Raw genomic sequence first — 12,344 nt, forward strand, 5'->3', positions numbered from 1 at the left:
CAGAAACAGGCCATTCGGCCCAACCAGTCCAGGCCGGCGTTTATGCTCCACTCGAGCCTCCTCCCATCTTTTCTCATCTAAATCTATCAGCGTAACCCTCTATTCCCTTCTCCCTCATATGCTTGTCTAGCCTCCCCTTAAATGCATTTATACTATTGTGTTAGCGAGTTCCACATTCTCACCACTCTTTGGGTAAAGACGTTTTTTCTGAATTCCCTATTTGAATTCTTGGTGACTATCTTATATTGATGGCCTCTAGTTTTGCTCTTCCCCACAAGTGGAAACTGTAATGTATGTACCTTTAAGGGGGAGAACTACTTTTTACAGCTCATGTATACTGTAGTACCGGCAGTGACCACACCCGTATATAACGTTGAGTAGTAATCTGTACAGTTCAGTTGCAGTTTGAACCACGTTGAGTAAACACCTGTTGTACCGTTCTCTGCAGTCCTTTTCTTATTATTACACGGACGTAACAGAAACACTCTCTCTCTGTCTATTCTATTAAAACCTTTCACAATTTTAAAGACCTCTATTGGGTCACCCCTCAGCCTTCTCTTTTTTGAAGAGTAAAGAGACCCAGCCTGCTCATCCTTCAAGGTATGGCATACTTGAGCTTTGCCAGTTGGTTGTTTGCTGCCTTTTAACAGAGGCTGTTATTCGATGCACATCATAGAAACATAGAAGATAGGAGCAGGAGTAGGCCATTCGGCCCCTCGAGCCTGCTCCGCCATTCAATGCGATCATGGCTGATCATCCAAATTCAGTACCGTGTGGTAAACCACGTTCACTATCGTATCACTGTTAGTAGTTAGCACTGTTCACCACTGTTCGTTATAACTGTATCACTGACCACTATTGTATCACGGTACGAGGTCGCCTCTTGCCACACTGCTATACCTGGGATGACCACTGCCGACTCCGCCTTGGCTCCACCCACCAGGCCAGGTATAAAGGTGAGCGACTGGCTGGTATTCCTCCTGCTTGGATTGGATCACCCACGAGAGTGGGCTCTGTTATTTAGTCAATAAAAACCTTTAGTCACCTTCGTAACTCTTCGCCTTTTATTGGAGGAATTGATAGGTATATCAATTTTATTGACTAAATTTAATGATGTCCGACAACGAGTCACAACCGGCGGAGGAGCCACCAGCGCAGCTCCCAGGAGCACAGCCACACCAGCCAGCTTGGCTGCGAGCCCTCAGACCGCCGTACCTGGACCTGAACCCACGAGCAGCAAACTCAGCCGCAGACTTTAAACACTGGCTGGTCTGCTTCGAATCATACCTGAGAGAATCCAGCGTCCCTCAGGCATCCAAACTAAGTGTCCTGCAGGCACAACTGAGCCCGAGAGTATACACTCTCATCGAGGACATGACTACCTACGAGACCGCCATCAACCTGCTGAAACAGAAGTACCGGACCCCGGTAAACTACATGTACGCTAGGCACCTCCTAAGATCACGGCCGCAACAGCCAGGAGAATCAGTAGCCGAATTCTCACAGGCGCTATATGCACTCGCCAGGAACTGTGACTTTAAATCGGTGTCGGCAGCCGAAAATACTGAAGATAATATCCGCGACGCATTCCTGAAAGGCCTACGGTCCGAGTACTCACGGCAAAGACTGCTGGAAGCTAAAGACCTCAGCATGGAAAAAGCTGAAGCCCTCGCTATCTCCCTGGAAGTGGCCCACCAAGATCAGGAAGCATTCACCAGGTACTGCTCGCGACCCTGGGACTCGGGCCCGACCCCTACCACAGCACCCTTCCCAGCGCCGCCCCCGGGACCTACCTCTGCGTCGGCGTCCCGGACCCGACCGGCCCCGCCACCCCCGGCACCGGCCCCGACATCGGGCATCCGCGATCGGGCCGCCGGCTGTTTTTTTTGTGGCCAGGAGAAGCACCCGAGGTCGCGCTGCCCAGCCAAGAACTCCATATGTAAAACCTGCCTGAAGAAAGGCCACTTCTCCAAGGCCTGCAGGAGCGGATCCTCAGAGGCCAGCAGTGCCGCATGCGAACTATGGGGGTGGCCATCTTCGTTTAGGGCAACGGAGGCCAGCATCCCCACACATGAGTCATGGGGGCGGCCATCTTTGTTTAGGGCAACTGAGGCCAGCATCCCCACACATGAGTCATGGGGGCGGCCATCTTTGATTAAGGCAACCGACCCCAATAGTGCCTCATGGGGCCCTACCTCGTGGGAGACGCCATTTTACTCACCACGCCCGACCGCCTCGCCCGCAGATGACAACGACTCGCTCAGCTACACACTAGCTTCCGTCACCCTGGACCAAGCCCGCCCGCACCATCTGTCCAAGTCAATGATGGACATCAAAGTGAACGGCCACGCCACGACCTGCCTGTTCGACAGCGGAAGCACGGAGAGCTTCATCCACCCAGACACGGTGAGCCACTACTCCCTCTCTGTCCTACCAACGCGCAGCCGAATCTCGATGGCATCGAGGTCCCACGCCACGGACATCAGCGGCTACTGTGTCGTGACCCTGTCGGTTAAGGGCACGGAGTATAAAAACTTTAAACTCCTCGTCCTCCCCCATCTCTGCGCTGCCGTCCTACTAGGGCTGGACTTCCAATCCCACCTCCAAAGCGTAACCCTAGCATACGGTGGACCCCTCCCCCCACTCACAGTCAACAACCAGCAAACGTTAAACCGCCCACCGCGTAACACCTGCAGCCTCTCCACCCTCAAGGTCCCGCCACCCTCTCTGTTTGCTAACCTTACCCCTGACTGCAAACCCGTCGCTACCAAAAGCAGGCGGTATAGCGCCGGGGACAGAGCCTTCATTAGCTCTGAGGTGCGGCGCCTCCTGAAAGAGGGCATTATCGAGGGGAGCAGCAGCCCCTGGCGTGCCCAGGTCGTAGTCGTAAAGACCGGCGATAAAAACCGCCTGGTCATCGACTACAGCCAGACCATAAACAGATATACCCAGCTGGACGCATACCCCCTCCCCCGCATATCTGACATGGTCAATCAGATTGCACAGTATAAAGTATTCTCGACCATCGACCTGAAGTCGGCCTACCACCAACTCCCTATCCACCCTGAGGACCGCCAGTATACCGCCTTCGAGGCGAATGGGCGCCTATACCACTTCCTTAGGGTCCCCTTCGGTGTCACTAATGGGGTCTCGGTCTTCCAAAGGGAGATGGACCAGATGGTTGACCAGAACGAACTGCAGGCTACATTCCCCTACCTAGATAACGTCACTATCTGCGGCCGCGACCGGCAGGAACATGACGCGAATCTGGAGAAATTCCTCCGTACGGCCCAACGGCTGAACCTCACCTACAATAAGGAGAAATGCGTGTTTAACACCACGCGCCTTGCCATCCTCGGCTGCGTAGTGGAGAACGGAATCATCGGCCCCGACCCAGAAAGAATGCGCCCCCTCATGGAGCTACCCCTCCCCCACTGCCCTAAAGCACTTAGGAGAACCCTGGGGCTTTTCGCCTACTATGCCCAATGGGTACCCAATTACGCGGACAAAGCCAGACCCCTCCTGAAAGCCACTTCCTTCCCCCTCACGGAGGAGGCGTGCGCGGCCTTCTCCCTCATTAAGGGAGACATAGCCAAGGCCACGATGCACGCAGTGGACGAGTCCATCCCCTTTCAGGTGGAGAGCGACGCATCCGACTTCGCCTTAGCCGCCACCCTAAACCAGGAGGGGAGGCCAGTGGCCTTCTTCTCAAGGACCCTACAGGGCCCCGAGATCCGACATTCGTCGGTCGAGAAAGAGGCCCAGGCGATCGTGGAGGCAGTACGGCGCTGGAGGCACTACCTGGCAGGCAAACGATTTACCCTCCTCACCGACCAGCGTTCGGTGGCTTTCATGTTTAATAACAAGCTGAAGGGCAAAATCAAGAATGACAAGATTTTGAGATGGAGAATCGAGCTCTCCACCTACGATTATGAGATCTTGTACCGGCCAGGCAAGCTGAACGAATCCCCTGATGCCCTTTCACGAATGACATGCGCCAGCGCGCATATCGATAGGCTTCAGACCCTCCACGACCAGCTCTGCCACCCCGGAGTCACCAGACTCTACCATTTCATTAAGGCCCGCAACCTGACCTACTCCATCGAGGAGGTCAGGACCATGACCAGGAACTGCCAGACCTGTGCGGAGTGCAAACCGCACTTCTATAGGCCGGACTGAGCAAGCCTGATCAAGGCCACCCGCCCCTTCGAGCGCCTGAGCATCGACTTTAAGGGGCCCCTCCCGTCCTCTGACCGTAATGTGTACTTCCTCAACATCGTTGATGAGTACTCCCGTTTCCCCTTTGCCTTCCCCTGCCCCGACATGACCAGTAGCACGGTCATTAAGTGCCTGAATGCCCTCTTCGCCTTGTTCGGGTTCCCGAACTATATACACAGCGACCGGGGCTCCTCCTTCATGAGCGAGGAACTCCGGCAATTCCTCCTAGAGAGAGGTATTGCAGCAAGCAGGACCACCAGCTACAACCCCAGAGGTAACGGTCAGGTGGAAAGAGAGAACGCGACGGTATGGAAGGCCGTCCTCTTAGCCTTAAAGTCTAAGGGCCTCCCAACCTCCCGCTGGCAAGAAGTCCTCCCGACAGCGCTGCACTCCATCCGGTCATTACTTTGCACGGCCACTAACACCACCCCCCATGAACGAATGTTCGTTTTCCCCAGGAAGTCGACTACGGGAACCACTCTACCAACCTGGCTGACCGCCCCGGGGCCGGTCTGGCTGCGGAAACACGTGAGGACCCATAAAACGGACCCCCTGGTCGAGAGGGTGAACCTCCTGCACGCCAACCCCCAGTACGCCTACGTGGCGTACCCAGACGGGCGGGAGGACACTGTCTCCCTACGAGACCTCGCACCCTCAGCCGATCCGGAAACACCGCCACCACCCCCCCCAACCTCAGTCCAGGTAGACGGCATGCCGGAACCCCACGAGCCCTCGCCGACCACGCAAACACCAGCATCAACACCGGATAAGGCACCAGCACCGGATAAGGCAACACCACCGCTGCGGCGATCGGAGAGGCTTACGAAGCCTCCGGACAGACTGACCTACCAGAATTGGTAGTACACTTCACCCCGCCGGACTTAATTCTAAACAAGGGGTGAATGTGGTAAACCACGTTCACTATCGTATCACTGTTAGTAGTTAGCACTGTTCACCACTGTTCGTTATAACTGTATCACTGACCACTATTGTATCACGGTACGAGGTCGCCTCTTGCCACACTGCTATACCTGGGATGACCACTGCCGACTCCGCCTTGGCTCCACCCACCAGGCCAGGTATAAAGGTGAGCGACTGGCTGGTATTCCTCCTGCTTGGATCGGATCACCCACGAGAGTGGGCTCTGTTATTTAGTCAATAAAAACCTTTAGTCACCTTCGTAACTCTTCGCCTTTTATTGGAGGAATTGATAGGTATATCACCCTGTCCCTGCTTTCTCCCCATATCCCTTGATCCCTTTAGCCTTAAGAAATATATCCAACTCCTTCTTGAATATATTTAATGAATTGGCCTCTACTGCCTTCTGTGGTAGAGAATTCCACAGGTTCACCACTCTCTGGGTGAAGAAATTCCTCCTCATCTCTGTCCTAAATGGCTTACCCCTTATCCTTAGACTGTGACCCCTGGCTCTGGATTCCCCGACCATCGGGAACATCCTTCCTGCATCTAGTCTGTCTAGTCCTGTTAGAATTTTATAAGTTTCAATGAGATCCCCTCTCATTCTTCTAAACTCCAGTGAGTACAAGCCCAATCGACCCGATCTCTCCTCTTACATCATTCCTGCCATCCCAGGTATCAGCCTGGTGAATCTTCGTTGCACTCCTTCCATGGCAAGAACATCCTTCCTCAGATAAGGCGACCAAAACTGCACACAATACTCAAGATGTGGTCTCACCAAGGCCCTGTACAACTACAGCAAGACATCCTTGTTCCTGTACTCAAACCCTCTCGCTACGAAGGCCAACATACCATTTGCCTTCTTAACCGCCTGCTGCACCTGCATGCTTACCTTCAGCGACTGGTGCACAAGGACGCCCAGGTCTCGTTGCACTTCCCCTTCTCCCAATCTATTGCCATTCAGATAATAATCTGCCTTCTTGTTTTTGACACCAAAGTGGATAACCTCGCATTTATCCACGTTATATTGCATCTGCCATGCTTCTGCCCAATCACCCAACCTGTCCAAATCATCCTGGAGTTTCTCGGCATCCTCCTCTCAGCACACACGCCCACCCAGCTTTGTGTCGTCTGTAAACTTGGAGATATTACATCTAGTTCCCTCGTCCAGATCATTAATATATACATCATTCCTCACACATGCCTGTCATGCTCCCTGGAACACACTGGGTGCTTTGTGTACAAGGCCTTATGTGAACAGACAGACAGTGTCACAATACCGTGAGGGCTTCCGGGCGGTGAGCTCAGCTGTATAATCTGCTCGTCTTTTGCTTGGAGCTGGTCGTTGAGTATCTGAATCGAACTGTCCCTCAGCCTCAGAGCCTGTTCCAAAGTCCGAATCGTGGAGACGTGATCCTCGGCCAGGACTGTCTGTGGGGAGAAAGATAAAGTTACAGATTGGCGGCAGGAAAAAAAAAAGTGGCCTCAGTTGATGATGCTGGCTTCTTAGCTGACTGGACGAAGCACTGTTTTAATTATATTGTTACCCTGAATTTCCCCACCCATCCTCCTCCTCCTCCTCCTCTCCTGAAGGCATTCACTTTTGCAGAGTTACAGTTTCATAGGTGCTGCAGCCCTCCAAGTACCTAATTTCAGTGACGGACTTTCATTTTTTTTTTTTTTTTTAATTCTTGGGATTTGGGCGTCGCTAGCAAGGCCAGCATTTATTGCCCATCTCTCGTTGCCCTTGGGAAGGTGGTGGTGAGCTGACTTCTTGAACCGCTGCAGTCCGTGTGGTGGAGGTGCTCCCACAGTGCTGTTAGGTAGTGAGTTCCAGGTTTTGACCCAGCGACGATGAAGTAGCGGAGATATATGTCCAAGTCAGGATGATGTGTGACTTGGAGGGGAACGCATGTACCTGCTGCCCTGCTCCTTCTAGGGTGGTAGAGGTTGCTGGTTCGGGAGGTGCTGTCGAAGGGTGTCCCTCAGCATTGAGTGTCGCAGGCCATAGCCAATCCTATCCACACAAGTCCATCCTCTGGCAGGAATCATTAGATAATGATCAGGACCTGGCTGACGACCGTTCACCTTCCTAGCCCTGGGGCGCTGAAGCTCATTTTAGCTCCCCTACAATTCACAGTCTCGGGATACAGGGTCGGACATTTAGGACTGAGATGAGGAAAAATTTCTTCACTCAGAGGGTGGTGAACCTGTGGAATTCTTTACCACTGAAGGCTGTGGAGGCCAAGTCACTGAATATATTTAAGAAGGAGATAGATAGATTTCTAGACACAAAAGGCATCAAGGGGTATGGGGAGAGAGCGGGAATATGGTATGGAGATAAAGGATCAGCCATGATCATACTGAATGGCGGAGCAGGCTCGAAGGGCCGAATGGCCTACTCCTGCTCCTATTTTTCTATGTTCTATGTTTCTATTACCCTTGGTTGAGATTAGCTAACTCAACACAGTCCAAGCATTGAACCTGGCACCTTCCTGTTCACTACAACTAAAGTCCACACTGGGCAGTGCACTTAGAACTAAGACAATAGGGGCACCAGATTTAAGGCAAGGTGGTCTGTAGGACAATGGTTGATTGACCTTCTTTTGTACGTGACTAATGTTTTCCATGTTTTAACGGAGGTGGTTTAATCGTCAGTGCTGTGGAATGGAACATTTTCCACTTCTGCACTGAGGAGTCCTAGTTCAGGTAGAACAGTCACATCTCTTGTACCTAAATCCTGACCTCGTAAGAACATCCTATTGCTCGGATGTGTCTTTCCATTCCCCACACCAGCCATCCAGTGGTCTCTAATTGAGATTGCCAATTTATTGGTGAATTAGGCATTGTTTTGGATGGAGATTTGGAATTCAGTTGAGACGGCAGTGTCTGCAGTTATCCTACAAAGAGTCCTTCGAACGGGCAGAGGAGACGGCATTGTCAAAGGAGTCGTCTTTTGGACGAGACGTTAAACCGTGGTCCCGCCTGCCCTCTCAGGTGGACGTAAAAGATCCCATTTCGAAGAAGAGTAGGGGAGTTATCCCCGGTGTCCTGGCCAATATTTATCCCCCAACCAACATCATTAAAAAATAAAAGATTATCTGGTCATTATCACAGTGCTGTTTGTCTCTACAATTCTGCTGCTGGGGCAAGGGAGTCGGCTTTAGCAATAGTATTTTTTCAGTTTTCTCCTCTTCTCTCCTGAGTGTGCTCACTTATACAGTAATGTTCCATGAATACTATCGTCTTCTAGTATCTTTCCCACATGGCCATTGTTCATGCGAGTCCAGGCAATGTCAGTAGGCTCCTTGATTAATACAGCCAAGAACATCCTAACCTCACCCAATGTCCACATTTGTAGAGATAGAGGCTCAATGGGCAGCACTCTCGCCCGAGTCAGAAGGTTGTGGGTTCAAGTCCCACTCCAGAGACTTGAGCATAAAATCTAGGCTGACACTCCCAGTGCAGTGCTGAGGGAGTGCTGCACTGTCGGAGGTGCCGACTTTCAGACGAGACGTTAAACCGAGGCCCTGTCTGCCCTCTCGAGTGGATGTAAACAACCCCACGGCACTATTTCAAAGAGGAGCAGGGGTGTCCTCCCCAGCAGCGGCCTGGCCAATATTTATCCCTCAACCAACACCTAAAAATAGACGATCTGATCATTATCACATTGCTGTTTGTGGGATCTTGCTGTGCACAAATTGGCCGCTGCATTTCCTGAGGTTGTGAAAGGCACTACATAAACGCAAAGTCTTTCTATATAACCACTCAGCTGTCAGGGTAGCTCAGACTGTATCCTAAAAGGCACAACATGCCTTTCACGGAGTGCAGACTATTGTCAAGGAGCCGTGTCCCCTTTACCAAGCCGAAGCTGTGTCTTAAAGGTAAAGTGTGCCTGATACTGAGCGCTGGATGTACGGTGGGGACCGCAACCCATTTACTTCCCACTGGCTTTCCATTGTAGCACTCTTCGCAGAACATATGCTGTGCAGTCTCAAAGGAAATCACGACAGGCAGCCATAGTCAGAGCACTGCCAAGCGCGCACAGAATCCTTAATGCAGAGAGACCGTCCAAGAGGCCGAGATGGGACAAAAAAATTTACTTTGATGCGAGGAGCAACGAACCCGAAACACACTACTTCTAAAAACTTTTTTCTTTTTAAATGTTTTTTTGTTCTGTTGCCTCCGGGTCGCCTGACTTCAGTGCAGCAACTCCGACAGGGAACAGTGAGAAGTCCCACGGCTAAGCTTTTAAAGCAGGTTAGCTTAAAAGCCCAGCATTCACTGGGCTCACAGGAAGTACGCTTGTCGCTTTGAAACAATTGCTCCCAAAGCCCCTCCAGGCAACAGCGGCTATAAATAGGACTACGGAAGAAAAAAAAAACAGTTTCTCATGTGTGCTTCCATCATGGATTATTGCCAAAAATAAAAATATGACTGTTGGAAATCAGTTTGAACCAAAAAAAAAGCAGCTCAAAATGTTCAAGGTCTTTGCAACAACAACAACTATTAATATAGCGCCTTTAACGTAGTAAAGCGTCCCAAGGCGCTGCACAGGAGTATTATAAGACAAAAAAATCTGACTGTGAGCCACATAAGGAGAAATTAGGGCAGGTGACGAAAAGCTTGGTCAAAGAGGTAGGTTTTAAGAAGTGTTTTAAAGAAGGAAAGAGAGGTAGAGAGCTTTAGGGAGTGAATTCCGGAGCTTAGGGCCCTGGCAGCTGAAGGCACGGCCGGCAATGGTGGAGTGATTAAAATCGAAGATGCGCAAGAGGCCAGAATTAGAGGAGCGCAGAGATCTCGGGGCGGGGCGGGGGGGGTGGGGGGGGTGGGGGGGGGAGGGAGTTGAAGGAGATTACAGCGACAGGGAGGGGCGAGGCCATGGAGGGATTTGAAAACAAGCATGAGAATTTTGAAGTCGAGGCGTTGCTTCACTCCAAAATATTAACCTGCATTTATCCCCCTCATCAGATGCTGACTGACCTGCTATGTATTTGAGCATTATCTGTACACTCATATAATGCAACACTAGTTATCAATGTTCCCATAGCAACCTTTACGGATAATTATAAAAGGCCGCATTTATTTCTTTAAGGGGCTGATGGGCCTTCTTAATGGTCGTTAGAGTTGCCAATGCTTCAGGATTGCCCTGGAGTTAAAGACTAATCTCGACACTGTTACAAGCAACCCAAGAGAAAAATCATCGGGACATTAAAAATTGTGTTTTTAAAAACATTTTCTTTGAACACTATTGTTTACTAGTTATACAAATATCAGACATGGGGGGGGGGGGGGAAAAAGGCTTTTTGACCGAGAGTGAAGTATCATCCAATCTACAGGAAACTTTCGATTTACCGGCACCTAAATAACCGGAAATCTCGGTTAACCGGCAAAATTCAGGAGTAGGTTTTACTTCATATTGTATTTGCCTTCCTCCATCTGTTGCTGTGCAAGGGTGTGGCTGCAGCTGTTGCTAAGCTACAGAGACGCTTGCAACTTGTGGCCATTGTTCTGAACTTGTTGCTAAGCAACAGGGTTTGTTGCTTTATACGGAGCTGTCAGCTCTCCGTATCTTTTACTATAGCGTTCGGTTATCCGGAATTTTTGATGAACTGGCACCACGTCGGTCCCGTCCGTGCCGGATAAAAAAAAGTTTCCTGTATTCACTTTCCGATTGGCATAGAGCGGCGGTGCACCGCAAGTATGGACATGTCGGGTGGCCAATGGCGAGTGTGGGGGGGCGGGGCGGTTAGAGGCAGGAGGTCATGTGACAAAACCTCCAGGAATATGTCCAATCAGAGTTGGTCATTTTTACAAAGGGCATTAAGAGTCAACCACCGAGTGTGGGAGTGGAGTCGCGTATTAGCCAGACCAGGTGGGGAATGGCAGGTCCTCTTCACTGAAGGACATTTATTGAGTCAGTTTTTGGTCATTTTTTCCGATGCCAGCCCACAAATGACTAGATGAGCATGGCGATGCTGGGCCTCCAATCCCCGGGGCATTAGTCCCATACCATAACCACTACACTGCCGTACGCATTGTGCACTAGGTGCTACATCAGTCCATATCCTGCCACCTGAGCTCATCAGTAGTAACAGTCGGCATAGAGTTATACAGCAAAGAAAGAGGCCCTTCGGCCCATCGTGTCCGCACCGGCCATCAAGCCCTATCTATTCTAATCCATTTTCCAGCACTTGGTCCATAGCCTTGTATGCTATGGCGTTTCAAGTGCTCATCTAAATGCTTCTTGAATGTTGTGAGGTTCCTGCCTCTAACACCCTTTCAGGCAGTGAGTTCCAGATTCCAACCACCCTCTGGGTGAAAAAGTTTTCCCTCAAATCCCGTCAGTGCTGTGCGCCTGATCAGAACCAGATGTTACTCATTCCACACGTTCAACTTTAAATCCCAGCAGCGAATGCCAAACACTACCCGAGAAATACAGTTAGTGCTGCAGTAAATCTTTACAATTCTTCCTAGTGTTAATTTAACTTAAGCCCCAGAGCCAGTAAACAAAACCTCCCTGTATTTTTTTTTAAAAAACGCATCTCTCCTCAGTGCAGCTTTATGAACCGTACACTGCGCACACTCAAGAATAAACAGTAATCACTTCAAACCACTTTGAAGCATTACCAATAAATTAGGGCCAATTCCAGGCTCCCAGCAGGAAACACGGCCCGTAATTTTCTGCCCATTCATTTTGATGCACTCACTGGCTGTGAGCCCGCGATTCCCAGCAATGTGTTCCCTGGGAGCGCAGAATCGGCTGCAGGAATACCACATTGCAGAGATTATAAGGAATCGAAAGTGCTTGCTGAAGATTCCCCTTCATTCTGACTCAGTTGTCATTGTACTTCCTGCTGAGGAGCTGAGTTAAACAAACTACTGTAGAAGGTTCCCAGATTCAGTTCCCGTTCTGTGCCGTGTTAGCTGACACAGTGACTGTACATTTGGCTTTCAGTGCCTCAAGACTGGGGGAGTAGGGAAATTAGCTAGGGTTCCAGCTCCTGATTGCTTGCTCTTTGTGGATATTGGGCGAGGACAGGCTCTGATACCCACCGCAGTTGCATAGTTACAGGGAGTCAACGGCACAGAAACAGGCCATTCAGCCCGACAGGTACACGCCAGTGTTTATGCTTCACACAAGCCTCTTCCCCCCCAGCCCCTCTTCCCCCACCCCTCTTCCCCCCCTTCCCCCCCACCCCTCTTCC

General features: G+C 50.8%; 1 protein-coding gene across 1 annotated transcript in view; it reads right to left on the reverse strand.

Annotated features, from left to right (window-relative positions):
* tbkbp1 (TBK1 binding protein 1) overlaps nucleotides 1–12,344 on the reverse strand; it is a 149,789-nt gene that overhangs the window by 110,712 nt on the left and 26,733 nt on the right. The window contains exons 4-5 of the mRNA XM_085966017.1: nucleotides 9,078–9,129; nucleotides 6,417–6,620 (exon numbers count right to left, since the gene is read on the reverse strand). Of these exons, the coding sequence (XP_085822143.1) occupies nucleotides 6,417–6,620; nucleotides 9,078–9,129 (256 nt within the window). The remainder of the gene's footprint in view (nucleotides 1–6,416; nucleotides 6,621–9,077; nucleotides 9,130–12,344) is intronic.

Source organism: Somniosus microcephalus, chromosome 24, assembly GCF_052327205.1.
Source record: "Somniosus microcephalus isolate GS21.2 chromosome 24, FLI_Smic_1.0, whole genome shotgun sequence".
Lineage (NCBI taxonomy): Eukaryota > Metazoa > Chordata > Chondrichthyes > Squaliformes > Somniosidae > Somniosus > Somniosus microcephalus.